General features: G+C 49.3%; 8 protein-coding genes; 5 read left to right on the top strand and 3 right to left on the bottom strand.

The window, feature by feature from the left end:
• Window positions 1-156: 156 nt before the first annotated feature.
• RCC_06630 (related to PRO3-delta 1-pyrroline-5-carboxylate reductase) lies at window positions 157-954 on the bottom strand (the record flags this gene model as incomplete). Its single annotated transcript, XM_023771893.1, has 1 exon — window positions 157-954. The coding sequence occupies one exon, from the start codon at window positions 952-954 to the stop codon at window positions 157-159; it is 798 nt and encodes a 265-aa protein (XP_023627661.1).
• Window positions 955-1,556: 602 nt separating this feature from the next.
• Window positions 1,557-2,958, top strand: RCC_06629 (probable 3-ketoacyl-CoA thiolase A; the record flags this gene model as incomplete). XM_023771892.1 has 4 exons in its annotated part: window positions 1,557-1,627; window positions 1,678-2,129; window positions 2,181-2,861; window positions 2,921-2,958. The coding sequence occupies 4 exons, from the start codon at window positions 1,557-1,559 to the stop codon at window positions 2,956-2,958; spliced, it is 1,242 nt and encodes a 413-aa protein (XP_023627660.1).
• A 186-nt stretch (window positions 2,959-3,144) lies between these two features.
• Window positions 3,145-5,160, top strand: RCC_06628 (related to choline dehydrogenase; the record flags this gene model as incomplete). XM_023771891.1 has 2 exons in its annotated part: window positions 3,145-3,242; window positions 3,546-5,160. The coding sequence occupies 2 exons, from the start codon at window positions 3,145-3,147 to the stop codon at window positions 5,158-5,160; spliced, it is 1,713 nt and encodes a 570-aa protein (XP_023627659.1).
• Window positions 5,161-6,465: 1,305 nt separating this feature from the next.
• RCC_06627 (probable NRPS-like enzyme) lies at window positions 6,466-10,356 on the top strand (the record flags this gene model as incomplete). Its single annotated transcript, XM_023771890.1, has 1 exon — window positions 6,466-10,356. One exon carries the CDS (start codon window positions 6,466-6,468, stop codon window positions 10,354-10,356), a length of 3,891 nt encoding a protein of 1,296 aa, XP_023627658.1.
• Window positions 10,357-10,719: 363 nt separating this feature from the next.
• Window positions 10,720-12,673, bottom strand: RCC_06626 (related to monocarboxylate transporter 4; the record flags this gene model as incomplete). XM_023771889.1 has 6 exons in its annotated part: window positions 10,720-11,076; window positions 11,157-11,303; window positions 11,366-11,611; window positions 11,866-11,966; window positions 12,017-12,252; window positions 12,324-12,673. The coding sequence occupies 6 exons, from the start codon at window positions 12,671-12,673 to the stop codon at window positions 10,720-10,722; spliced, it is 1,437 nt and encodes a 478-aa protein (XP_023627657.1).
• A 776-nt stretch (window positions 12,674-13,449) lies between these two features.
• RCC_06625 (uncharacterized protein) lies at window positions 13,450-14,711 on the top strand (the record flags this gene model as incomplete). XM_023771888.1 has 3 exons in its annotated part: window positions 13,450-13,817; window positions 13,872-14,609; window positions 14,663-14,711. The coding sequence occupies 3 exons, from the start codon at window positions 13,450-13,452 to the stop codon at window positions 14,709-14,711; spliced, it is 1,155 nt and encodes a 384-aa protein (XP_023627656.1).
• A 994-nt stretch (window positions 14,712-15,705) lies between these two features.
• On the top strand, window positions 15,706-16,370 carry RCC_06624 (uncharacterized protein; the record flags this gene model as incomplete). XM_023771887.1 has 3 exons in its annotated part: window positions 15,706-15,956; window positions 16,028-16,163; window positions 16,260-16,370. The coding sequence occupies 3 exons, from the start codon at window positions 15,706-15,708 to the stop codon at window positions 16,368-16,370; spliced, it is 498 nt and encodes a 165-aa protein (XP_023627655.1).
• A 1,245-nt stretch (window positions 16,371-17,615) lies between these two features.
• RCC_06623 (uncharacterized protein) lies at window positions 17,616-18,133 on the bottom strand (the record flags this gene model as incomplete). XM_023771886.1 has 4 exons in its annotated part: window positions 17,616-17,658; window positions 17,712-17,730; window positions 17,809-17,826; window positions 17,911-18,133. 4 exons carry the CDS (start codon window positions 18,131-18,133, stop codon window positions 17,616-17,618), a joined length of 303 nt encoding a protein of 100 aa, XP_023627654.1.
• Between the last annotated feature and the right edge of the window lie 8,144 nt (window positions 18,134-26,277).

Genomic DNA, 26,277 nt, shown 5'->3' with positions numbered 1-26,277 from the left:
CGAAAAGAGAGTGCTTGCACGGAGACGTGGGATGATGCTTTAGGCTGAAGATAGTCCGTTGGCAGGCTGCTCCTACCCACCCGACCGCGTTACCACTCACGACAGATCTGACACGGAGTTCTCATTGATCCGAATGCTTGTTCAGCTGCACACAATCTATGCGCGACCAAGTTCCTCGCTTCTAGACACAGCCGCCTTGACAGCCTTGTCGACAATAGCAGCAAAGCCAGAAGCCTCGAAGCTCTCCAATGCCGCTTGTGTGGTGCCATTTGGGCTCGTCACATTCTTCCTAAGCTGAGCCGGCTGCTCAGACGCCTCAACGAGCATCCTACCAGCGCCCAAGCAGGTCTGGGTTGCCAATCGCGTTGCCTGCTCCTCTGAGAGACCCAGTTTGGTGGCACTGGCAATGAGGTGCTCTGCAAAAGCAAAGATGTAGGCCGGGCCACTGCCTGAAAGTCCAGTGACCACGTCAAGGAGATCCTCCCTGTCGACCCATTCTGTGGCACGGCTCACACTCTTCAGCAGAGCGTTGACTTGCGATTTCTGCTCCTCGGTGACCTCTTCTGCTGCATAGACACCGCTGGCACCCTCACCCAACAGTGCTGGTGTGTTGGGCATCACTCGCACAATCGGCAGCGACTTTCCATCCTTTGTCGTGCTCCACTTCTTGAGGCTTGCACCGGTAACTCCGGCAGCAATAGATACAAGCAGAGGAAGTGACTTGTCGGAGGAGTAGCTGGACGAAGCGAGCTCTTCGCAGACCGTCTTGACAACTTGAGGCTTGACGGCCAAGATCACGATGTTGGCCGAGCCGGCCGCCTCCAAATTGTCCGTGGTGACATTCACACCCAGATCAGCCATCTTCTGGCGGTTGACTTCCCATGGCTCCGAGACGGTGATTTGGCTCTTGGGGAAACCTTTGTTCAGCAGGCCGGCAATGATTGCCTGTCCCATGTTGCCGCCGCCTGCGCGAAGTTAATTTCTGTCGAATCTGAAAACCGGGCGGTGCTAACGTGCCTATGAAGGCAATCTTCTGGGAGTGCAAGTCTGGCGCCATTTTAGTTGCAATGTGGTTTGTTGTTGAGAGACCAGGACTGACGCCGGCTGGAATCACGGGCAATTTGAGCTGAGAGTGAGCTTCGATGAGACGACGGAGTCTCAGATGCTCAGACCCCCAAGGCGCTAACTGTAAGGTATGTCGCAGAAATGCTTGCTTCCGCAACGCGACCATTGATTGCTCCGACGCGATCGCTGCGCAACACCGTCCACTGTTGACGGGCCCATCACACTCATAACATAACTTACGGATGGGCCAGTCGCAGAGCGTCAGCTGCACTTGCCATCAGGTTTCAAAGTAAGAGGCAAGATCGACTTCTGTTTCGGCCGCTGGCGGCTGCCCTCTCGCCCCGCATCTTACTGCCGAGGGCATCGAATGCTATTGAGAAGTGTAGTAGGGAGCAGTCCAAGTGAGAGAGCGCTCCAAAGCAAACGACAATCTTATCGCCGCCTCAATTCAGACAGTTACGGTCGAGACTCGCCTTTCTCCGACGCACACGATGACGACCATGGATCGCGTCTCCCAGTTCGCCACGCAGCTGAATCCTTTGGCAACGCCGTTGGATAAGATGTATGTCTCAAGATTCACTCTGACGGAAAACATCTCACACGATGCTCAAGCACCCAGAAGCTTCCCGATGATGTGGTTATCACTCTGGCCCTGAGGACTCCTTTGACCAAAGCAGGTCGAGGTGCTATGAAAGATACCTTGCTCGATGGCCTGACCTTCAAGATCCTAGAGCAGGTCCGAACGCGTATGAACATGGACCCATCGCTCGTGGAGGACATCTGTCTGGGCAACGTCCGTGACGGTAAAGCATCGTACTATTGCCGTGTCGCAGCACTCGCCGCTGGCTTCCCCTCCACCACAGCCGCCTCGTCAAGCTCGCGGTTCTGTTCGTCTGGCTTGACTGCTACCCAGCATATAGCGACGTCCATAGCAACCGGAGTGATCGATGTTGGTATCGCGGTAGGTGCTGAGCTGTTGAGTACACCAATCCCTAGACTCGATCGCGAATTCGTGGAAGAAGTCTTGCAGAATCAAGATGCGAGAGACTGCATGATTCCAATGGGTGAGTGGTTTTAGAGCAGGCTGGCAGCGCGTTCGTTGACACACTTGCAAGGCGGTACTTCCGAGATTGTTGCCAAGGAGTTCAACGTAACTCGCGAAGAGCAAGACAGATATGCCGTGGAATCATATCGACGAGCAGAGACTGCTCAGAAAGCGGGCTGGTTTGCAGATGAAATCGCTCCGATCACTGTCAAGAAGGATGGTCAAGAAGTTCTCATAGAGCAGGATGAGATCCGATGGGGCACTACCTACGACAAAATCTCCAAACTGCCGGGCTCGTTCCAGGAGTACGGAGATCGAAGTACCGCGGGCAACTCCAGCCAAGTAACGGATGGCGCAGCCGCGTTATTATTGATGAAGAGGTCCAAAGCGCTCGAACTGGGCCAGCCAATCCTTGGCAAGTATGCTGCGACAGCACTTGCAGGTCTTCCACCCCGGATCATGGGCATTGGTCCTTCATTGGCCATTCCCAAACTGCTCAAAAAGGTGGGACTGGACTTGAAGAAAGATGTTGATGTCGTTGAGATCAACGAGGCTTTCGCGTCGATGGCTGTCTACTGTCGAGACAAACTGGACCTGAACTGGGAAGTGATGAATCCGCGAGGCGGAGCGATTGCGCTGGGCCATCCATTTGGCATGACTGGAGTCAGACAAATCGTGACAGGATTGAGCGAGTGTCGCAGGACGAAGAAGAAGATCCTGCTCACAAGCATGTGTCTTGGAACGGGAATGGGTGAGTAACACATTTGGACAACRGCCACACGAACCACGCTAATCCGATATCACTGCTAGGAATGGCAGGGCTGTTTGTGAACGAGCAGAACGTTTGATGAACTTGTGCCATTCAACCTCCTATGACATTCAAAAAGGAAAAATTTGAAAGTATGACTTGCTCACAACTGATTTTGGCGGCTATCTTAGCAGATCTACAATTCTCTTCTCGATTCAGGCATTGCGAAACTGAAAATCTTCACGCTTTCAATGAGGAACAATGACGACAGAGGTTCACTAGAAGCATGTTAGTCCAAACTCTGTACCGTCCTACATCATTGTCCGGAGACACACGAGCGATAGCGCACCTACAGAGGCACATATATAATGTCAGCTCATCCAGGTAAGGCACATACCGACCATGTCGCGACTTTCTTTCTGCCTTGCCACTTTGGCTTTGCTCCAAACTTCATCGACGTTCGACCCTCTAGGGAACTCTTACGGTGTAGCTGGCGTCAATGCGAGCTATGACTATGTTGTGATCGGCGGAGGCACAGCTGGACTTACCATCGCTGCGAGATTGGCAGAGAACCGGAACGTTTCCGTTGCGGTAGTGGAAGCTGGCGGCTATTACCAGATGGACAATGGCAATGGCTCGTATGCTCGCCCAACAGTCGACATGCGGCTGTCCTGCTAACGATCGTAGTGTCATTCCAGGACTTGCCTTCACTCAGTTCGTCGGAGCGAGCCCGGACGATAACCAACCTTTGATCGACTGGGGTTTCGTGACCACTCCACAGGCCGGTGCTAACAATAGAAGCATTCAATATGCTCGGGGCAAGACGATTGGTGGATCAAGTGCACGTAATTACATGGCCTTTCATCGTGGGACGAATGGCTCCTACCAGCGCTGGGCGGAAGAGGTCGACGACAACAGCTATGCCTTGTCCAACCTCATGAAGTACTTCCAGCGAAGCGTGACGCTGACGCCACCTAATTCAGACCTTCGCTTTGCGAATTCCAGCGTGGAATTCGCAAGCTCTGCATTCAACAACAGTTTATACCCCAACCAGCCACTACAAGTGACTTGGGGCAACTGGGCGTACCCGATCGCGTCATGGACACAACTCGCCCTGGCCAAGATCGGGATTCCAACGAACCCGCAAGGTTTCCTGAGCGGGCAACTATCAGGCTCATCTTGGTGTCCGTCAACGATCGAGCCAGACAATCAGCACCGTTCGTCTTCTCAGACCAGCTTTCTAAACTATGCAATGAGAACAACCGGTCTGAAAACCTACTCTCACTGCTTCGCTCGTAAAGTGGTGTTCAACGGGACCAAGGCCACAGGTGTGCTTCTTCAAGCTGGCCGTAAGAACTTCACGCTTACCGCGAACAAAGAGGTCATCTTATCAGCAGGTGCCTTCCAGTCTCCACAGCTTTTGATGGTCTCTGGAATTGGTCCCCGGGAAACTCTGCAGCGGTTGAACATTCCGGTGGTTGCAGACCTTCCAGGAGTTGGCCAAGATCTATGGGACCAGCCGCTGTGGGGAATTTCATACCGCGTTAATGTCTTGACTGGATCCGAGAGTGTCAACAACCCAGCGTATGCCGCAATGGCGGTAGAACTATTCATTGCCAATGGAACCGGTCCATTAGCTAGTCCTCCTTCTTTACTTGCTTTCGAACGCCTGTCAGACTCAGCTCCGGAGCTACTTCAAAACAGTACGCTCCAAGCTCTAGAAGACTTCCCATCCGACTGGCCGCAGATCGAGTATTTGGTCCAAAATGGTTATGCCGGCGACTTTGAAAACTCCATGACTGCGGATCCTGCTGATGGGTACAACTACGCTACCTTGGCCGCTTGTCTCGTCAGCCCATCTTCGAAAGGAAACGTCACAATTTCCTCTGCAGATGCGTCTGTTCCGCCCGTGATCAATCCCAATTGGCTCACTACTTCCGAGGATAAAGACTTGGCTGTGGCATCCTTTAAACGATTGCGACTAATCTGGAGTCACATGTCGAACGTCACTATCGGGGAGGAGTACTTCCCGGGTCTGGAAGTCGAGTCTGATGAGCAGATACTGGCGTTCATTCAACAGTCTATGATTCAACTCTACCATGCCTCTGCAACTTGCAAGATGGGAAGAAGGAGTGACCCGCTTGCTGTGCTGGATTCCAAAGCTCGAGTATATGGTGTGGATGGATTGCGTGTTGTGGATGCCTCGTCTTTTCCGTTCTTGCCGCCGGGACATCCTCAGGCTACTGTCTATATGTTGGCTGAAAAGATTGCAGAGGACGTTAAGCAGGAGCTGCAATTGTGAGATATGCCAGAGGGTGGTATTTCAGACACAGATTTTCCCGCCTGCGATCAATGTATATCGTAAACTAATGTATAGCATGAACAACTTGGCGCTGTCTTCGAGGTTGACTTCATTAAATCTTTGCATCATGCTCACTATCTATAGGCTGTCTTTGCGATACATCGATGGCCATGCTCACGAGCAAGCAGATTTAACAACCAGAACTAGACATTCTGCCGAGACTTGAATGTGGCTTCGATGTTACTGATATTCGGCACAAATCGTTTTGATCCTATGTCTTGGCGGCTGAGTAATGTACATGGTTGAAATCATCGGATAAACTCGGATAGACGAGCACACCTCGATTTCCCACGTGCTCAGATCCATGGCGCTGGAAGCCTTGCAAAGTTTGCCTTCCACTTCACCTTCGCATGTTGAGTTCCAGGGACAAAGTTGTCACGCTCATCAACCCCCGGGGACGTTGTATGAAGTGAATGGGCGTGTTTGCGTTGCTTTTCGATATCTGGCCAGTGGACGGCCGAGGAGAGCTCGCCATCGCTCGCTCGCGATCCGACCCGATCATCACCACGGACATTCTCGTGCCGCGGACAGCGCACGCCTCCCATCCCACCTTTGCGATGGGCTGAATGGAACGGCAGCCGGGCGTGTCGCAGGTACTGCAGTCCAGCTTGATTGTGGCCAGAATGTGGCCGTCTCGTCGGGCTGCCACCAGACCTCCGTTCCCGCACCACGTAAGGAAGGGTGAAAGAGGTAAGGTAGGTGATGGAACGGCACGTCATAGGCGACGGCCAGAAGTTGATCCAACTTTACGTACAACGTCGTAGCTGCATCTGATATGACCAACAGATTGAGGCCGAGGATGATGTGCGCGTTTGGCGGCTTTCCACTCGGTGTTATTCGCTGCATCTTATCTCGCCCATGTCACGGAGCGCAGAATAGTCGCTCATGTGCGTCAAGCAAAGCAGGCTTGCCTCGCTCCTTCTCTTGGAAATCTCCATGTACTTGTCAAAACAGTGGAGCGGAGTCTTGAGTTCAGTAGCAGTGGGTACTTTTACCCTGTTGAGAAGTCGAGAACCTGCCTGTGATGATGGCACTTGTCTTTACAGCGGATTTCCATTCCTTTGCACCCGCAAACACACACTTGATCTCCCTGCCCACAACTCTTCCAACCCTTCCCCAGATTCAATGTCTGGAAATTATCAAACGCCAGTCTGAATTTAGGAGAGACCGGACAGCACGCATGCTTGCTGGCTTCCTAGGAATCCGATTTTCAATACCCTCACACACACTGGACAGACAGTCACGATGCCGATAATCGACACCTCCAAAGATCTGGCAGCCCTGTTTGCCGACCAAGTTGCAGCCACCCCAGATGCACCTGCTCTCGAAGACGAGCACGCAACCTACTCGTATGCCCAACTCGCCGCCAAGGTTAACGAACTTGCAGCCCGCTTGAAAAAGTATGGCGTTCAGAGAGATAGTCTGGTTGGCGTTCTCTTACCACGCAGTGCCGATTATGTGATTGCCTGTCTTGCAGCACTCGAAGCTGGTGGGGCCTATTTGGTGCTCGAGTTGGCATACCCACCCGATTTGCTCGCAGATGCTATTGACGATGCAAGGCCCGTGGTAGTCATAACGAATGTTTCCGAGACCGGGAAAATCAAGCAGGGAATTACCACCATTGCCCTTGACGAAGTGGCTTGTACGAATGGTCACCACGACCCAGCTGAGTTGGAAGCTGAAGTCAATGGCCACGAAGCCAATGAAGACGGGAAGACCGCATCCAACGGCCAATCCCCAGTCAACGACCTCGATCGATTGGCTTTTGTAGCATACTCATCAGGAACCACTGGTCGTCCCAAAGGCATCGCGAATCCCCACCGGGCATCAGTCCTGTCATACGACTTGCGTTTTGGCATCTCCGACGTCCGACCCGGCGATCGGGTTGCGGCCAACGTCTTTTTCGTCTGGGAGATCATACGTCCTCTACTGCGTGGCGCTACTGTAATCACCGTGCCGGACGAAATGAGCTACGATCCCTCGACTCTCATCGAGCTGCTCGCCTCGAGACGTGTGAATGAAACTCTGATGACACCCACACTTCTGGCCGCAGTGTTGACCAGATACCCAGACTTGGGATCTCGTCTCAAGGATCTCAGGACCCTGTGGCTGAACGGGGAAGTCGTCACCACTGAGCTTGCCCGCTGGGCGTTGAAGGCTCTGCCCCAAGTCCGCCTTCTCAATTGCTACAGCGCCTGTGAGACCCACGAGATCGCATGTGGAGACATTGGTCAGATGCTCGAGGATAGCACCGTCAGTCAGGCGGTGAACTGTCCGGTTGGCCAACCGCTGGAGCCAGAGAATATACACGTTCTGGATGAGAATGGTAAGGAGGTTGAGCGTGGAACCACAGGAGAGCTGTTTGTGGGTGGCGCTCTTCTCGCCCGCGGCTATCTCAACCGGCCTGAGACGACGGCGGAAGCATTTGTATCGGACCCTTTCAGCTCGRTTGAGGGCGCTCGTATGTACAAAACCGGTGATCTCGCCGTGCTGCTACCTTCTGGCCTCTTGGAAATCAGCGGTCGTCTTACTGGCCTGATCAAGCTGCGCGGTTACTCCGTGGTACCAGGGAAGGTGGAAGGTACTATTCACGACCATTTGGCTGTCAAGAACTGCGTGGTGGCTGCGCACGGAGACGGGCTCGACCGACAGCTGGTTGCGTACTTCGTACGAGACACAGATGTCTCTTCTGATCGACCCGCCGTGGAGGTGGACGAGCTGGGTCACAGCCCATCGGCAAGGAAGAGCATCTCAGCCTACTTGGCTCAATACATGCTTCCCACAATATGGATAGAGCTTGAATCTATACCAACTCATCCAGTTTCTGGCAAGGCCGATTTCAAAGCACTTCCTGCTCCACCTACTGCAAAGAACGTACTTCCCGAAGTGGTCAAGGATCCCATCGGGATCGATGCCGTCGCTGAAGTATGGAGCGAAGTACTGGGAGCACCGAAGAGTGCGCTGAAGAAGGACACCAACTTTTTCGATCTTGGAGGACATTCACTTTCTTTGGCAGAACTTGCAGGCAAGCTGTCGCGGGCATTCGGCTTCCGTATTCCAGCTGGACGCCTGGCTTCCCCGGCGACCCTCGAGAGTCATCTTCACACTGTCCGTGAGGTCCGGGATGGACAAATTGCCGCCGTGCAGGCCGATCTACCCGCAGCTCTGCGACGAGACACCAGACTTGACTTTGAGCCCAAGGAGGGATCGAAATTCAAGACACTGAAAGACGCCAAGACGGTACTTCTTACCGGTKTCACAGGCTTCTTAGGAGCATTCCTTCTCAGTGACTTGATGCAGAACACCTCCGCTCGAGTCGTGTGCATTGTCAGGTCTCCCCAGCCCTCGGACGAAGATAAGCCTCGAGCCACCGCAGCCATGCGGAAGAACTTGATCGGGTTCGGCATTTGGCAAGACTCCATCATGGAACGTGTTGAAGTTCTACCTGCAAACCTCGAGCGAAAGCGGTTGGGTCTTCCGCAGGATGTTTTTGACGACCTTGCTAGCCGCGTTGAAGTCATTGTACACGCTGCTGCATCTGTGAATCTTGTGTACCCCTACGCGGCTCTTCGAAACGCAAACGTGGAAGGTACAAGAGAGATTCTACGGTTGGCCTGCATCGGTGGTGCAACAGTCCAGTACGTGTCGACTAACGGCGTCCTACCGGCCTCGCAATCAGGCCATGGCTGGCCGGAAGACTCGATGCTATACGTCGATGCAGTTCCAGAGAAGATCCCCGATGGCTACGGCCAGAGCAAATGGGCTGCCGAGCAGCTGGTGTTGGAATCAGGACGCCGTGGCCTACCGGTTCGTATCCTGCGGGCCGGGACGATCTCTGGCCACAGTGCGACAGGAGCAGCGAACGCATGGGATCTGCTGACGGCGCTATTTGTTGAATCGATACATCTCGGATACTACCCAGACGTAGAAGGCTGGCGTGCGGAGATGACTCCAGTGGACTTCGTGGCAAAGGCGATTGTTCATCTTGGAAACCAAGCTCATGCTAAGCAGCTCGTCTTCCATCTCGGCGATCCAAGCCCCGTTGATGCGAAGACAGTATTTGATCATTTCGCCGAGTTGGGTTATGCCACTCAGCCGTTGCCCTTTGAAGACTGGGTAGCTCTATGGACTGAGAAGAGAGGTTCCGCTCGAGGTGGCGAGGGAGCCTTCTGTGTCGATATCCTTCGCAGCGGAATGCCCAGTGTCGACTTTCTCCGGGACATTGTCGTTTTGAATAACGCACAAACTCGACCATTCCGCGCCATTGTGGAGAGACCAAAAGTCGATTGTCGCCTGCTAGAGACCTACACACGGCATTGGTTTGCACGAGGATGGCTCAAAACCCCACCAACTCAGCACTTCGCGCTCGGCGGCTCTTCCCGCGCGGTTCGCAAGAGCATGCTTGCCGGCAAGGTCGCTGTGATCACAGGCGCTTCAAGTGGCATAGGTGCAGCAGTCGCAGCAGCGCTGGCCAAAGAGGGCTGTCATCTTGTCCTTGCCGCTAGGAGAGCCAAGGTCCTCGAAGATCTGAAGCTTCGTCTGGCCGTCCGTGATGGCAAGGTATTGACCAAAGCGACCGATGTCATAGATAAGAAGGCCGTTGATGCTCTGTTCCGCGAGACTGAGTCCGAACTCGGACCCATCGACATTCTTGTGTCTTGCGCTGGAGTCATGTACTTTACGATGATGGCCAACGCACAGACTGAGGAATGGAACCGCACAGTCGATGTCAATTGCAAAGGCCTTTTGCACTGTCTTTCCAACATCGTGCCTCCTATGATTCAGCGAGGTAGTGGGCACATTGTAGCAATCTCCAGCGATGCTGGGCGGAAAGTTTTCCCAGGTCTGGGTGTTTACTCGGCCAGCAAGTTCTTCGTCGAAGCCACGCTCCAGGCACTGCGGGTCGAGACGGCCGGAAAGGGTCTTCGAGTGACCAGTGTCCAGCCGGGAAACACGGAGACGGATCTGCTGGGCATGTCTACTGATGCGGAGGCGATTGAGGCCTATGGAAAGCCTTCGGGAGCGAAGATTCTGGAGCCTAGTGATGTCGCTGCATCGATCGTGTATGCTCTGAAACAGCCTGAGCATGTCGCGGTCAACGAGATTATGATCGAGCCGAGGGACGAACCTATCTAGAGTTATTGGTATGTGGAAATGGAGATGGGTATCACCTATTAGGCGAAGGCGTGTTGTTAGATGCTGCGTTGTCGCAATGGAGGTTGAGCGATTTGTGATCAAGAGCACGGATTGCTGACCAGCCGGAGTCTGGAGACACAAATGCTGCAAGGATTCGTTTTTCGACGTACATAGTTTCTTGATCATCAACTAGACGGATGATTGAATATATAGGATATGCCAACACTTTTGCGACCTATCAGAACGCACTGAGGTCCAAGTCGCATGCGTAGGATGATACTGTCGCGACGCCAACAATTGTAAGTGAAATTACCAAGCACTAGGCGTGTCTTCAAAGAGAGACTTCAGATTGAAAGTGTGCTATCAAGTCTTCGAGCGGAAATGCCAGCCCATTCTAGTGATTCTAGAGGCCAAAACCAGCCCAGCGCAAATCATCGTCGATGCAGCAGCCCACAGAATCGCCCCAACATAACCTCCCTGAATCTGCAAGGCACCACCAATGGGTGGACCAGTTAGAGCAGCAAACGATAATGTCCCAAACGCCATGCCAAGACGAGTGCCGAATTTGGTCATATCTGTTGTGATGGAAGCCACAGTCGAGGGCACGATACATTGAAAAGCCGAGCTAGCACAGCCGTAGACAACCGCGTAAGTGTACAGTCCCGCTGGAGTTTTGACTGGTAGAAAGCAAAAAGCCACTACTGTTAGGAGGAACATGACCTACGCAGCAAGCAAGATGCAGTTTGGTTAGTTTCGGGATTTTCTTTTTCGCAAGGTGAGTTTCGTGTGTGATTTCTTACCGGTGCCATTACGTTCAATGGTCCGTATCTATCCGCAAGTAATGGCGGGAGAATCCGGAAAGGTAGACCCGCACCATTCAGAACAATAGTGATTGTTGCCGCAGCCGAAAATGGCATTCCGATAACATCAACACCATATGGGGAGAGCTATTGCGTTTGAATATTGTCAGCATTAACGTACTGATCTTGAAGCTTGACCAAAAACATACATAATAGTAGGTCCAGTAGACTGCCCAAAAAGCAAAGAAGAGCCCAGCAATGAGGAAAGCGTACGTGGGCTCTTTGAAGGCACTCAAATCTACATATGGCCCTGATTTCCGTGGAGGTAGTCTGGGACGCATGAAGGCGATGGCTATGCAGAGCATGGCCAGGTTGAAAAACCCTAGACATCGTGCTGTCCAGGCGAAGCCGATCTTTGGGAGGAGCTGCTGGACCATGACGGGATAGACCATACCCTGTACACAAGGTTCCATAGGTCAGTAAGTGTCTGCGAGGTGGAGTATGGTCCGAAAGGGACATTGCAGGTAGGTAGGTGATGGCTTGGCGGCTTTTTACTGTATTGGACCACTTCCGCACGCTTCTCTAAGCGATGCTGGTCTCTTATTGAATGCAAGCGGCCTTTCGAGCAATAGCGAAACGATACAGCAAAGGGAGTGTTGTACGAGAGGATTCCCGGCGTAGTGAGATGCTGTTGCACCATCGAACTCACCCCAACGCTGTTTCCGGTCGTTGCCAGACCAATGGCCAGGGCTCTCTTTTTCGAAAAATAAGACCCCACTAATCCCATGGCTGGGGTAAATATGATGCCGCCTGTGAGAGAGTATAAGCTAGTTACTGGCAGACATACTCGACCAACATACCACCTATTCCAGACATGACGCCCTGAGAGAGCATGAGTTGCCAGTACTTGGTAGATAGACTCATACAGAAAATGCCAACAACCTGGATGATCGATCCTACCAGAAAACAAGGGGTGAAGTATCCAGCATCGAGCAAGCGGCCACTAAGAGCACCAATGAAGAACGTGAGGAAGTTCTGAACGGATCCAATCCATGATACAGTAGAAGGGTCCAACTTCAAACTGACGGTGTAGTAGCTAGCGTTTTGTCATTAGTTTGATGGTCTGAGGAAAAGCTGTTCTGAAGGCAAATTCCAGCAAGCACATACGTCTGGAAAACCCCGAAGCTGTTGACAGCTCCCCAGGTACACAAAATCACTATCCAGCCACACGCAACCTGAGTCCAAGCATGCAGTCCGCCATCTGGAGGCGGAGGTGGCTCAGGTATAGATCGAGTTGTCAGCCGCGAAGCAACCTTGCTAAGGACATTGCTGGCAGTTCTCTTGAGATCTGTTGATGGTCTTGATATGCTTTCATCGTCGCCCTGAGACGAAGCATGTCCAACAGCGTCCCGGTCTTCYCGAAATTCGTGGCTAGACCTACCGCTGCCAACACTGCGTATCATATGGATCGATAGTTTTTCGGCATCCTCGTGAGGTTCCGTATGATGAGCGCTCATAGTAACGGTGGCAAACTTGGTTCGCCGGATTTTACAAAGCCATTCAAAACTTCAAGTATCTCAAGTGTGGGTCAGGGCTTTAACGCGGGTACCACCACAACGGACCATCGGCACTGATAGCGACTTGGCTGCTGCTCCGTTGTCGGAGATCTGTAATGTGCACTTTCTCCATCTTTGTCAAAGGCCAACGAAAGGCGCTTAGGAGGTAGGGCGTAGGGCGTAAGGCGTAGCGTCTGCTGTGGCTGGTTTTGCCGCTGGTTATCGTAGGCCGAAGCTGGCCGAAGTCGACTTTAGGCGGATGATCAATATCCACTGTCTGCTAAGTTATAGCATAATGAAAGGAGATGTTGATGAGTAGCTCTTCAAAGTGGTCTTGATATGGCGGCATTTTGAGATGAGGCGGACAATGCTTATTTCTTAGATTTCCTGTTCCTGCATCAATAAACTTCTAAATAGACTGCGGTAAAAAACTTCTGCCAAGCAGAGACTGTGGAAAAGCCAGTAGGAGATATTTGAATGGACCACCACGCTTGYCCATGCCATACCGTCATGGAGCTTACTGCTGTGCTAATCTGAACCACACTCCTCGATGATAATTGGACATACGATGATGGATGTTAGGTGATGATGAGGAAGATGGAAAGTGACATTTTTCGGCAACCTTGACCATCCTGGCCTCGGCTCGGTTGGGCCCGAAACACTCCTTCACTTCATGTCCTTCACTTTACTCTCTCTCAAACAATACACACGACCATAGCGAATCATTTTGATTGGAAATGGCTTCAACATACCAGCCTCCAGGCCGTATTGGCGACCCAAACATGTCGCCTGCCACAGACCCACGCCTGGATGCTCGGCTTGGAAAGTTCCTCAAAGCCACAAACATGGACCAAAACATTCCGCCTAGCCGAATCTCTCCAGCCTCAGGCATGGAGCTGGTTCAAAAGATGATCAGTAAAGCGGACAGAATGGGTGCTCAAATGAATGAATCTTTGCCGAGCGAATTGCCTGGCGATGAGAACAGGCCGAAAGTTACTAGGAAGGATATTACCATCAAAGGAGTTGACGACAATGACATCAAGCTCCATGTGTTTCGAAGGGCCGACAGTGCGAATAAAATGCTCCCCTGTGTTGTGTACATTCAGTATGTCATATTGTTTCACAACAACAACTAAAGCTCTGCTGATTAGAAATGTAGCGGAGGCGGCATGGTCACCAACACAACGCTGAACAAAATCCATGTAAACTGGTGCAACGATATAGCTTTGGCTGGAGCAGTGACTATTGCCATCGATTTCCGAAACGCATTCATTCCTGACGGCAAAGGTGGTGGAACGCATCATCCATTCCCAGCTGGCCTGAGCGATTGTGCTTCCGGCCTGCAATATATTGCTGCCCACAAGAGCGAAATGAACATCAACACGATCGTAGTCCAGGGTGAGAGCGGTGGAGCTAACTTGTCTATTGCCACCGCCATCAAAGCCAAACGGGAAGGCTGGATTTCTTCGATCGATGGCGTCTATGCGTGCGTGCCGTACGTATCATGTGGGTGGGAGTGGAGTCAAGAGCGACGGATGAAAGAATTGCCATCTACGATAGAGAACGATGGCTACTTCCTTCACACTTCATCGATGGCCTGTATGGGTCACTATTACACTCCAAATCTGGCGGACAAGACCAATCCATTGGCCTGGCCCTACCACGCATCTATTGAGGATCTCAAAGATCTTCCACCGTTCATACTGGCCATGGATGAACTTGACCCTCTACGAGATGAAGGCATCGCGTTTGGGAAGAAGCTTGTCGAGGCTGGCGTCAGTGTGACGAGCAGTGTGAACCTTGGAGTTCTCCATGCTTCCAGTTTGATCTTTCGCCAAGCACTGCCCGAGCTACATTTCACTACCATTTCCAACATCCTGGCATTTGCACGAAGATTGTGAGTGAATCGTAGACGTTCCCATCGAAAAGCGCTGACATGCGAGCCTACAGGTCGGAAAGTCACAGTCAATCTAAGCCACTATCTGCGAAGTTAGCCTAGGGGAGATGCAAGTCGGTCGATGGTGTTCGGTCGTGAGAGAGGCTTATAGTACTACCTGGGCCCTAGATCCAGACCCTGGCTGAATGAACACTAAAATGCACGCCATTCAAAATCATCTTAATGCTGGTCTGCTTTAGGTGTCTTGAATGCGCCTCCAATAGCCGCGGCATTATTTGACCATGGACCAAAGTCTCCTATTCTGGCACTGTTTTGGCAAAAATCTTACTCAGTTTCGTATTCCCTCCGCCGGGAGGACAAAACAAAAAGATACTCTACATTCAACATTTGGGATTCCCCAGTGGTCACCCACCTGAGTACTGATCAAAYGATTACATGGTTCAATAGGCCAGAGCGGACGGGATGGCTTGCTTTCATGCATCTGTGGTCGAATGTGCCTAAACTCTATTTTATGGCATTAACTATTCTATAGATTTGAGCGCCCAGGATTGAGACATCGGGGTAAGTCACATCGCCTTCGACTTTGGAAAGGGGCCTAATGGAGTCAAAAGGTTTAAGCAGAGGCGCGGCACCTTCGTTACTGCCAGCGTAGAGGAACGTACAGGAGAGAATGGCCTGCGGAGACCAAGTCGGCCGCAGGGAACCACAAGTGTCTCTTCGTATGCTGACCTGTGTTGTATTGACATTCGGTTGCGTTGTCATGACCAGCATGGCCGCTGCCAATTGAGGTCCCACTGTTCCACTTCGATGCAATCTGTTCAACTCTTCAAACAGCTGCTCCAAATTTTCCCCCGCGAAGAAATATCGCCGATAGAACCATGTTTCCGTCTCGCGAGCTCGGCCGAACTTGTCTCGTCTGTTGTTCTAGCCAGGAGGCAGTACCAMCACTTTTCGCAGCCCTGAACCACTCCGACGTCATCAGATAACATATCATTCGCGAAGATATGGCTCCTCTCCATAAAAAACATTTGCAAAACACTAACACTATCCGACAACAAGTCCCCCCTATCCAGAGACACACATACCATACCTAACTATGGCATCAAAATACGACATCGAAACATACCTTCTCGACAAGTCTCACATTTCAGATACCATCACCCGCATGCTGCTAGGATTTGACCGAGAAGACTACACCTCCTTGATCAACGACGTCTACGCCCCCGACGTAGATCTAGACTACGACCCTCTACTAGGCGGAAAATCAGAAACACTACCCAGTCTCGAATGGACCAAGCGTTTGGCGAAAACTCACGAACCCTATGATACCACGCAGCATGTCATTCTGTAAGCAACAGCCAGCAGCCAACAGCATCGCTACTCGAATACTTCACTCAAGCTCATGACTTTTGTAATAGTAATCTCCTGATCAACCTCCCGAACCCTGGATCGGCGTACCCGCCGGAGAAATGTACCGCGGTTGCATATGCTCATGGTCATTTCTATAAGAAAGACGATGAAGGTGTTCCGACTGTTCTGGCGATGCGGCAGGGAGTAAGTAAGCCAAAAAGCCTTTTTTCTCCACATCCGCTGGGTTCTCTCTCTCTCTCTCTCTCTCGTAGAGCTGACAAGATGCAATTCGCACTTTAGGGGAGATATGAGCTTGAGTTCATCCGTGGTGGGGATTCGCCTCCCGGATCGAACTCTTGGCGAGTGAAGAAGTTGAGCGTGAGGTTGGATTGGAGGGATAAGCCGGAGTGAGGGGATGGGAAGAGTGGGAATGAATTTGGAGAGGTAGGGAAGAGGGATGGTAGAGTGTGCTTACTTGCTTGATCTTGAGTTGGGGCGAGACCCCTTAATGAAGGGCTGGTGGAATTGAATGTTATCTTGTAGTCATCCCAAGATCTCAATCGTAACTCCACAATTCCATATCCAAACCTATAACGCCTAGCAGAGAATGTTGTTCTTTGTCTTGCAAGTTAGCTTTATTTGAATTCTATCTTCTAAATAACAATCGACAATGGTGAAAGCAGCATGTATGAGACCTTTGATGACTTCATCCGCCGACGCCTCTTTGATGACTTGGATGACTCGCTCGCGTGAGGCCACATCGGATACGACCGATGAAATGCGAATACCGCATGCGGCCATTGAGCCGGTGAGTGAGTGGGCGACCGGCGTCATGAGGCCGCGACGAGAAAGGACCAGTAGATCTCGCGCACCACGGTCTACCATCCATCGGAAAATTGCTCGACCAAGGCCACCGAGACCTCCGATAATGATGTATCAGGCGTTTGGATCAAATGATACGGCTGGAGGAGCCTGTATGACTTTGATTAGCGGGTTAGGCTCCTGATAATTGACAATTATCTTTCCGATATACGTGCCTTTAGCGAAGTTGCTCAAGACTTGGTCAAGGTCAGATAGKCTGGTGACAGTGGCGGGCTGGACCGGAAAGATGGCCAGGTTCAATAGGCCAGAGAAGACATGCAAATTTTGACTGATCCCCGCCTCCTATTCGATCTCCACATCGCATCGAAACAAAAATGCTGGTAAATTCAACATTTGCGATTCCCCAGTAGGCTCTTCTCAATATTATCTACTGAAACTGACTCGTCAATTACGGGAAGACTACGGTATCATTGGCAAAAGGGACGAAAATCGCGTCAAACTTCTGGAACCATCCCCGCGAGTCGAGTAGATGATGGAGAATTCGAACCAGAAGAACATCACATACGAATACATTTTGGACGATTGGGATATACCTGTCAGAATACGCGGACGTAGAGTCGGTGTTGGATTCGATCTCGAAGAGGTTTGTCATTGTATCCTATAGTGGCAAAACGTCTCTCTCCGTTGAGTAGATGTGGATAGGATTAACAACTATTATATCCGAGAACGCTCATCGCGTAAATCTATGCCCATGTTCCTCCACTCGATTCCCATAAGTTGCTACCGGCCGAGCTTAAACTCTTGAATTAAGAGAACTCCATACAACGATAGCACTTATACATCACCACCCGAAACGTCGAAAAGGGGGTCCAATTTACTATTGAGAGCATGTTAGTAAGCAATGCTACTCAGCGKATGTAATATACTTACACAGTTGCAAAGACATCCTCTCTACATTCAGAATGACGTTAGCATAATGCATCTCTAAACAGGCCGGAAGCTTGAGCAAGCCGTTCTTGTGTCTTACCAAGTTGCCGCAGTTGCTCTACACCCGAGAATACGTTAGCATACCATATCAATATAATCGGATCATGGCTTGCTTATAAGCCATCCCAAAGAATGTACTTACGGTCCTCTGGCAGCCCGTAGAGCAACTTCCGTCGTTCTCCAAATTGCATGCCAAGGTGCCCCCCACGTTCTGGAACACATCCTGGAGTGCATGAAGCCACAGGGCACCGCGATGACACTTGGCGTTCGGCGATGACGGCGATGCCATCAGTACCAGGCTCTGCAGCGGGTACTGCTGCAGCCAGGGCAGCGAAAAGGACGGAAACGGCGATGGTGAAACGCATTTTGTCGGTGGATCGGGAGATCTTGGTGTGATTTGGTGTTGTAGTAGAAGGTGATGAGAGAGAGAGAGAGAGAGAGAGAAGATACAGCACGCATACATGTTTCTATATAGCCGCCAGTCTCTCGCCCAAGGCATGAGAGGTCTAGCCTCCCCCTCATCCCCTCACGGAGTCTCGCGGRAGATTGTGATGGATCAGTGCCTTCAAGAGATGCTAGCCTGGCCTCCTTTTCCCCTTACAGAGCCTCAGGAAGGATCGTTATGGATTAATGCCTCCAAGCGATGGTAGCCCAGCCATCTCCTTCGCGGAGTCTTGCGGGATCAGTGGGAATTGTCTTCAAGACATGGTAGCCTGGGTTTATCATCCTTCTCCTCCACTTAAAAGAGCCTCAGGRAGGGCCGTTATGGACGAATGTCTCCAGGGGATAGAAGCCTAACTTCCTCCCCCCCACGAAGTGCTGCGGAAGATCTGTTGGAGCGATCATCAGGCCTTGAATACTTCGCCCCCATCTCACCGTAAGAYGCGCCATCTTTACGTAAGATGCCTATGTCAATTAGCGCGTTTTCTGAATACCTCTAAGTGAGTGACTTATCGAAAGATGCGCATCTTTGCGTAAGATGGCCGAAAGGGGAACGACTCTTTCGCTGATGACGGTGACGCTAACGTCCAGCCGGGGACAATGGAGGAGATGCCCATCTTTCGAAAGCGAGCTATCTTCGCCCTTGCTTGCTTTCAACTCCATCTTTCAGCCCCATGTGGATCACGCACTATAGATAAAATGAGCTTAATAAGAAACATACCAAGCCGGTAAAGACACGACTTTGCACTGAATACCGGCAAGACGTCTAAGATGTAATAATACGGCTTTTACTAAAATGGATACAGGCTTATATCCATCTTACCGTAAGTTGCGCATCTTACGGTAAGATGAAGCGAAGTATTCAAGGCCTCATCAGTAACAAGTGTCTTCAAGACATTGTAGCTCAGCCTTCTCCTCTTTCTCCACCACTTAACAGAGCCTTACAGAGTGTGGCCCGCATACAGGAATCACGCTAAAGAGACAGGGAGGTTTTCATCCAATATGCACACTCCATTCTGTCGACAATTCACGCGGATTGGATCGGAATTCCCGCTCAGATTTCTGTATGCACGACTGGGGCTGTAGGGAAGGCCGTTATGGACTCATGTCTTCAAGGGATAGAAGCCTAACTTCCTCCCCTCACGAAGTGCTACGGAACATCTGTTGGAGCGATCAGTAATAAGTGGTTTCAAGACATTGTAGCTCAGCCTCCTCCCCTTTCTCCTCCCCTTAACAGAGCCTCAAGGAGGACCGTTGGGATTCAATGTCTCCAGGGCACAGAAGCCCAGCGTCCTCCCCCCACGGAGTCTTGCATAATCAGTGAGAAGTGTCTTCAAGACATGGTAGCCTAGCCTTATCCTCCTTCTCYCCCACTCAACTCAACAGCGCCTTAGGGAGGACCGTCATGGACTATTGTCTTCAGGGGATAGAAGCCTAGCTTCCTCCCCTCACAAAGTGTTGCGGAAGATTTGCGGAAGATCGTTATAGAGCGATCAGTGACAAGTGTCTTCAAGAAATTGTCGCCAGGCCTCCTCCTCCTCCTCCTCCTCCCCTTGACAGAGCCTCAAGGGTGACCATTTTGGACAATCTATAACCTGCATACGGGAAGAACCGGAGTGGCCTGTCAAGARCTTTTCGGCCGATCCGGACCGCAGCCCAGGTGGACGAAAGTGTCGTTCTCATAGGCCTCCCTCGCTTGTAACTGCCTCGCCTTCTGACTGGAGCTTCCTGTACGCGGGTTGCCCTCTGGATCAATGCCTTCAGGGGATAGTAGCGCGGTCTCCTCCCCTCATGGAGCTCGTGCAAGACCGTTATGGATCAGCGTACTTAATCGACCATGGCGACTACCCAGTACGATGGTACAGTAGCTCATTCGTTGTGCGGGCGCTCCACAAAGTCCCGCGCACTCTATCGTAGCTTTACTAGTCGACGATACCAATCGGATCGCTGAGTTCCAGGCTTCGCAAACGATATTTATTATTGCACCAGGGAGACAAAGGCCCGTGTCCTTGTCCATGCGTGAAAGTTCGGTCTGGAAGCAGAGTCATGGTACCTTGCTGGAGCAGGTCTACGGAAGTGCTCGCCATGGTGTTCTTGCAGTCCCTTGAGTATATGCTCCATGATACGGTCCAGAGGATCCTCATCTCGCTGGTAGATAACAGCAGCCTTACGGAGAAGAAAACTGAGGGCTTCCGCGGTGAATCGCACGATGAAGGGCTTCACCTCTTTCTGGCCCAGGTATCTTGCGACAATGCCTGCGATGTCAGCCGGATCTACATGTATGGAGAAAAGTCCGGGTTCCGCGGAATCCCCCGATAGGAGGCTTTGATCAATCCGCTTCGTGATCTCGTGCGGAAGCAGCTCCGTATCGATCACATGAAAGCGGATACTGGCCGAAAAACTTCCTGTGCCATTCAGAAATGATCCAGTCGGCGGGATCCCATGCCTCGAGCCCATTGCATCTTGTATACGTGTCCAAGTTCCTACCCCAAATATGGGAGGATTTACTCGGTGAGCTTGACTAGCCTTTATGCGCGCGTGAAGTTTGTCCGGAGTATGTACCCTAAGCTCTTTGAAGTCCTTGCATCTAGGGTTTGTCTTGCCACGGACGAAGCCGCCAAGCTAAGATACTGTACTGCTAAGCTTTTTGTTGTCTGACGCACTGGATGGATGTAAGTTGTGACCTATTTCATTCCTCTGTATACATCAAACAAGTAGTCCTCGGGTTTTTAGACTACGAGGTGGTAGGGGGCCCACCAACCCGGTACCTTATTCCTATATATACCTGACGATACAGCGGACAACACCTTAATGACGACACGTTCGACAAGGCCGAAGTGTCCAATAAAAGGTGCTTCCTTTCGAGTAATAATATTCCGACCAGTTTCTCGCCGTTAGACTAGCATCCCATGTTGCTGTGTTTTCTCCTCCTAGACGTCTTCACCATCGCCCGTACCCTGCGAATCGCTGCTAGGGCATGCATGCCTACAGGTGCGGGTTGATAAAAAAGCATCTTATCTAATCTGTAACGTCGTTTAGCACACGTGTAATGCACAGCAACAATGAAGTTTGAACAGCAGGCCACAAGCCCAGCGGTTTTAAATTTTTGTTCCCTTAACAAGGTCTTTATGCAGAGTTATTATTTAGGCTAGGTCTCTTGGCCTTCCGCGAGGCTCCGCGWGGTAAGGAGAAGGCAAGTACATTAATTAGAGACGACTCTAGACACCGATTAGAGAGAACTCTAGACATCGATTAGAGAGGAAATTAGCCACCGGCAGGTATATATAAACAAGTACATCCCCTCGAGAAACGGTATTATCCTATTACATTCCTTTACATTAACCTTAACTAGCTCCTTCCAACCTCCTAATAATACGTTTTACTATTACTCTTTCCCTTCTATAGGTTACACTCGCTACTACGACCTCCTCTAAGGAGTACGGTTTAATCGATAGGAACCTCTTCGGACGCTAAGTATCGGACCCGTGTCCCCGTTATATAGTAGGGTGTATTAGAACAGGTTGTATTATCTTAGAGGGCGGAACCTATGCTCTAGGATATCGGAGGAACGTAAGTACATTCTTTAAGATAGCTTAAAAGCTAGCTCGTATCCGTTTATATAGTATGCTAACGCATCGAATTCTAGAGCAACTATAGCGACTAGGTAAGATATAGGACAACTCGTTAACCTTACTACCTACTTAGACATAACGCTAATATAATAGAGACGAACTGCCTATACAACTATATAAGTATTATATAATCGCTTAACAGCTTTACTTACTAATATTACTTTAGTAGTTAGTACCTCTATGTTTTCGATATAAGCAGGAGTTTTTAATATACGTGCTATCCGTTATATAGAGTTCTCTTACCTATTCTTATAAGAGTTTAAGCTCGGCCGGTAGCACGTAGGGAAAGAGACGATTATGCTTATCTAAGTAGTATAGGACACAATTATAAAACTATTGTATAAAATGTTATAATTTCCCTTCCTATTATACTCCCTTAGAAGCGACGCTAAAGTAATCTTCTTTTTATAGTCGGTCTTCCTAGTCTTAGCCGCTTCCTCTAGTTAATATGTCTAGTAGATAATTAGGACGTACGGTTATACCGGATTATATGTACTGCTCCCTTATATAAAGGAGCACGCATCTATAGTGCCTCCTAGACACACGCCTATAGCGTTATATTACCTATAATAGGCTTAGATAACTCCGCTACTAAAAGTAGTTTAGAAATAATAGAGGTTAATAGAATCTTACCGTCTATCTTCGTCGCACATCTAATACTCTTTCCCTTCCCTCCCCTTCCCTTCCCTTCCCTCCCCTCCCCTTCCCTCCCCTTCCCTTCCCTTCCCTTCCCCTCGCTAGTAGTGCTAGTTTCCGCCTCGCTAATACTAATAACGACGACGAAATCGAAAGCGGTGTAGGAGACTAGTTCCGAGCTAACCTAATCTCTAAAGAGACGATTAGTGCCGAGCTCTAGAATATACTCGTAGCCTTAATATACGGCGAAGCTTATCCTAATCTTAATAACGAAAGATTTAGCGATATGCTAGTCGAATATATGCCGAATTAGGCGAGGAGTAAGGGCTATAATGCTACGTACGATAATAGATCGAATCGCTAGGGGGAATGCGAAAGTATCTAGTAAAAGTACCTATCGGCTAGATAGTAAAACAGTCTTTACGGTATCTATGTCTTCCTTTAGTAAAGTAAGGTTAAAGCGGGAGCGAGTTTAACGAAAGAAACGGATATATCTAAAGCAACATATACTCTTTCTAAGTAGCTTAAAAATCTATCTTAAATTAGTCCGATATTTATCTTATATCGTTCTTAGGCTAATTCCCCCTTGCATTAACTACGAGTTAGTCTACGTTATACCGATCTACAAACTTAATAACCTTCCTCGCCGGTTTACTTCTTTTAAACCCTTCTATGTCGTTTATAAAGGAAATGCGAAAGCGATGCTCGATCTCCTCCTAGACGTAATAAAACTCTCTAATGCTCTTAACTAGCTCTTCCCTAACTACTTGCTAGTCTCTTAGCCTATATAGTAAACGAATCTCTAATAAAGACTCGAACGAAGGCTCTAGCCTATCTAGAATAATCTGCTACTATAAAATGCCGTATTCGGTACGATTAAGTAAGGCGGCGAAGTCGGAAAATATTAGGTAATTGCTATTAAAGTTAAAACTTGCTCGGCTATCGCGCCCGTATAGGCGTAGAAGGCCGAAATGCGGCTAGTCGTCCGCTAAGACGAGGTCGCGCGCGTACTCGGGTAGAGGACCTAGTAGCGAGGCGACGTCGCCGGTGTTATAGCGTACGAGGGGATTACGAAGTCTCGAGAGAGAAGTCTATATAAGAATGCTACGCTCGCTATATAGAAGGGGAGGCGGAGCTTCCGAACTATCTAAGGCCGATAAGGGTAGGATTTTAATATATATAGATCGTTTGTCGTAAATAAAATCGGCGACGGAGGTATCTATTAGGCCGGTAATATCGGGACTACTAACTACCTATAGACCTGCTTCGGCGCTGCCTATAACGGAGTAAATCTTAATATAGCTAAGTGTGTAATAGATAAGTTAGCGTTAGGATATAGTAAGGACCTCGGACGTATAGATAATTTTATCGAGGCGGATAGCATCTCTTTCTACCTACGACAGCTATGCTATATAGCTTATAATCTGTATAATCTAGCTGCTTTTACCCGTTAAGACATTAACGTTATACGACATAATTAAAGCGATAACGTCTATTAGCTTTATATAGTACCCTATACTTAGAATACTTGCCCCGGCATTCTCGAATACCTCTAATATTAGGTCTAGAGATCTCGTTAATATTAGTAGTCTAATGCATTTCCTAAGCTAGATAGATCTTAGACTCGTAGTAGTTACTATCGTTAACTTACCGATATAGGTGCCCGGTATAATACGTCGAAAGAACCTAGTTAGTGTCTTTAATAATGCTAGCGGAGCGAACGAATCTCCTAAAAGCCGCTCTCTAGCGACGGTTCTCCCTAGCGTTAGTTACGAAGAATAGCGGTTTCGACCCGCCGCCGCTGCCTATAGTACTAACGTAGGCGTTCCTTCTATATGTGTTTTTAGGCCTCGTGTTATTTACGAGGCGAGAGATTGCTATATATCTGCCGTTATATTAGTTAGCGGACAGATATAGTAGGTATACCTTCTTAGAAGAGCGATACGAATAGCGAGTCTTTCTAAAGTACCGGTCGTACTACTAGTAGCTCTAAGCTTACTACTTCCGTTATCTCTACTACTTTACCCTATTCCTAGAGGATTATCGTAATATCTAGCGGATATTAGACCGAGGGGTCGTAAAATAGATGGAGTCTTATAACGGTAAGTACTTTAGTAAGCGAGATGTTACTCTCCTCGGAGGAATTCGCTATACTATATGTGTCTCGCTAATAAATAGCAAATATTTAGACGCTTAAATCCGTGCTTGTTCTTCCTCGCTATTTTATTATAATAGTTAGTACTACGGCCGACTAAATACGGGCAATGTACATAGCTACTTCTAATTACCCGGACGGGTATATCTTCCTTAGGGACCCCTTATTAACGTAAGGTATAAGGAGGAAGTAGGTAGTTACACCCGGAAGTCGTTAGCGCTACGTCTAATTAGTTAAAAACCTCGATCTACCTCGCTTAGCCTTAGGCTATAAATTAGGGCTAGCGCTAAGGACTACCGGGTATAAGGTAACTACTTCCTCCCCGTATATACGTTATATAATCGGAGTATCTCCGGACGGCGCGGCGCGGCGCTAGCGCCCCGAGTTTAGTTTCTTAACTATACTACATTAACGCTAATTTGTAATTTACATTATATATACTAGTCTATATCGATCTTAACGGCGTACGCTAACTATAGCTAAGACGAAAGTACGCACGAGTTGCGAAAAGAAGCTACGAAGTAACGTTCGCTAGCGACGTAACTAATTATAGCATCTCTTAGGCCTATAGGTTAACCGCATATCTATCGTAGGCCTATAGGTTAACTATATGTCTATTAAAAGGCATAGCATCCTATCTTACTCTCCGTAGATGCCTTTCCGAGTCCTAAACATAATTCCTTATATATAACTATCGCCGATTATCGATTAGAACGATAGATCCTATTAGGAGGTCTATAGCCGTAAGTCGTAACGTAGCCTCCTACGTCTCCGTTTAAGATTTTAATACTCTCTTTAACTTACCTATCGCTTCCTCCGCTCTTCGACTTAATAGCGTAATTAGATCTTCCCGATACCTTATCGCTATCTATATCTCTCCCGCTCCCTATTCTACGTATTTTAAGATGCTCCCGAAAATGCCCGACTTACTCTTATCCTTTAAGAACTCCCTAGGAATCTTTATCCGAAACTCTAGCTATATTAGTACGTCCCTCGTATCCTTCCCTAATAGCCTAACTAACTTCTATATATTTAAGATACTTAGCGTTCCCCCTCCGAATCGATTATATTATAAGACCTATAAGGCGAAATACCGCGGTACTAGATCCTTATAGCTATAGTCCGTATACTACGGGAAGTCTTCTACCGTCTCTAATCTAGCTTAATAGTTCGCGGTTTAAAGATTTGTTATTATAGGGCGTACGTCCTAGTACTAGCTACGAGTCGCGCTATACGAGATTAGGAGGGTATAAGCGTAGTACGAGTATAGCGTACGGATTAGCGAGGTTAGGTACGTAGAGGAAGGGTCCTAGAATGTTAGGGTAATTTTAAGGATGCCGGTCGTAGCTAGCGTCTAAGAGACCGAGTGTACGTAGGTAGATTAGGCGGCAATTATAGGCGAGGAAATATTTATTTAGGGCACGACAAACGGAACCCGTTGTTCGGTCCTATAAGTAGTAGCCTAATAACGAACATAGCATTTCGAGATTAACCTTTAGGGAGGGTAAAAGAGATTACACTATGCTAGTCTATGTCTAGACATAATAAATAGGGGGAGTATCGATATTATAAGGAAATGTTAAAACGATCGATTAACTACCTCTCTTTTTAATTTGTACATCTCTTTCCTACTACTATATATATT

This window comes from Ramularia collo-cygni (genome assembly GCF_900074925.1).
Source record: "Ramularia collo-cygni strain URUG2 genome assembly, contig: RCC_scaffold10, whole genome shotgun sequence".
Taxonomy (NCBI): Eukaryota; Fungi; Ascomycota; class Dothideomycetes; order Mycosphaerellales; family Mycosphaerellaceae; genus Ramularia; species Ramularia collo-cygni.
The sequence above is the reverse complement of the archived record's forward strand: the minus strand, read 5'-3'. Positions and strand labels throughout refer to the sequence as shown.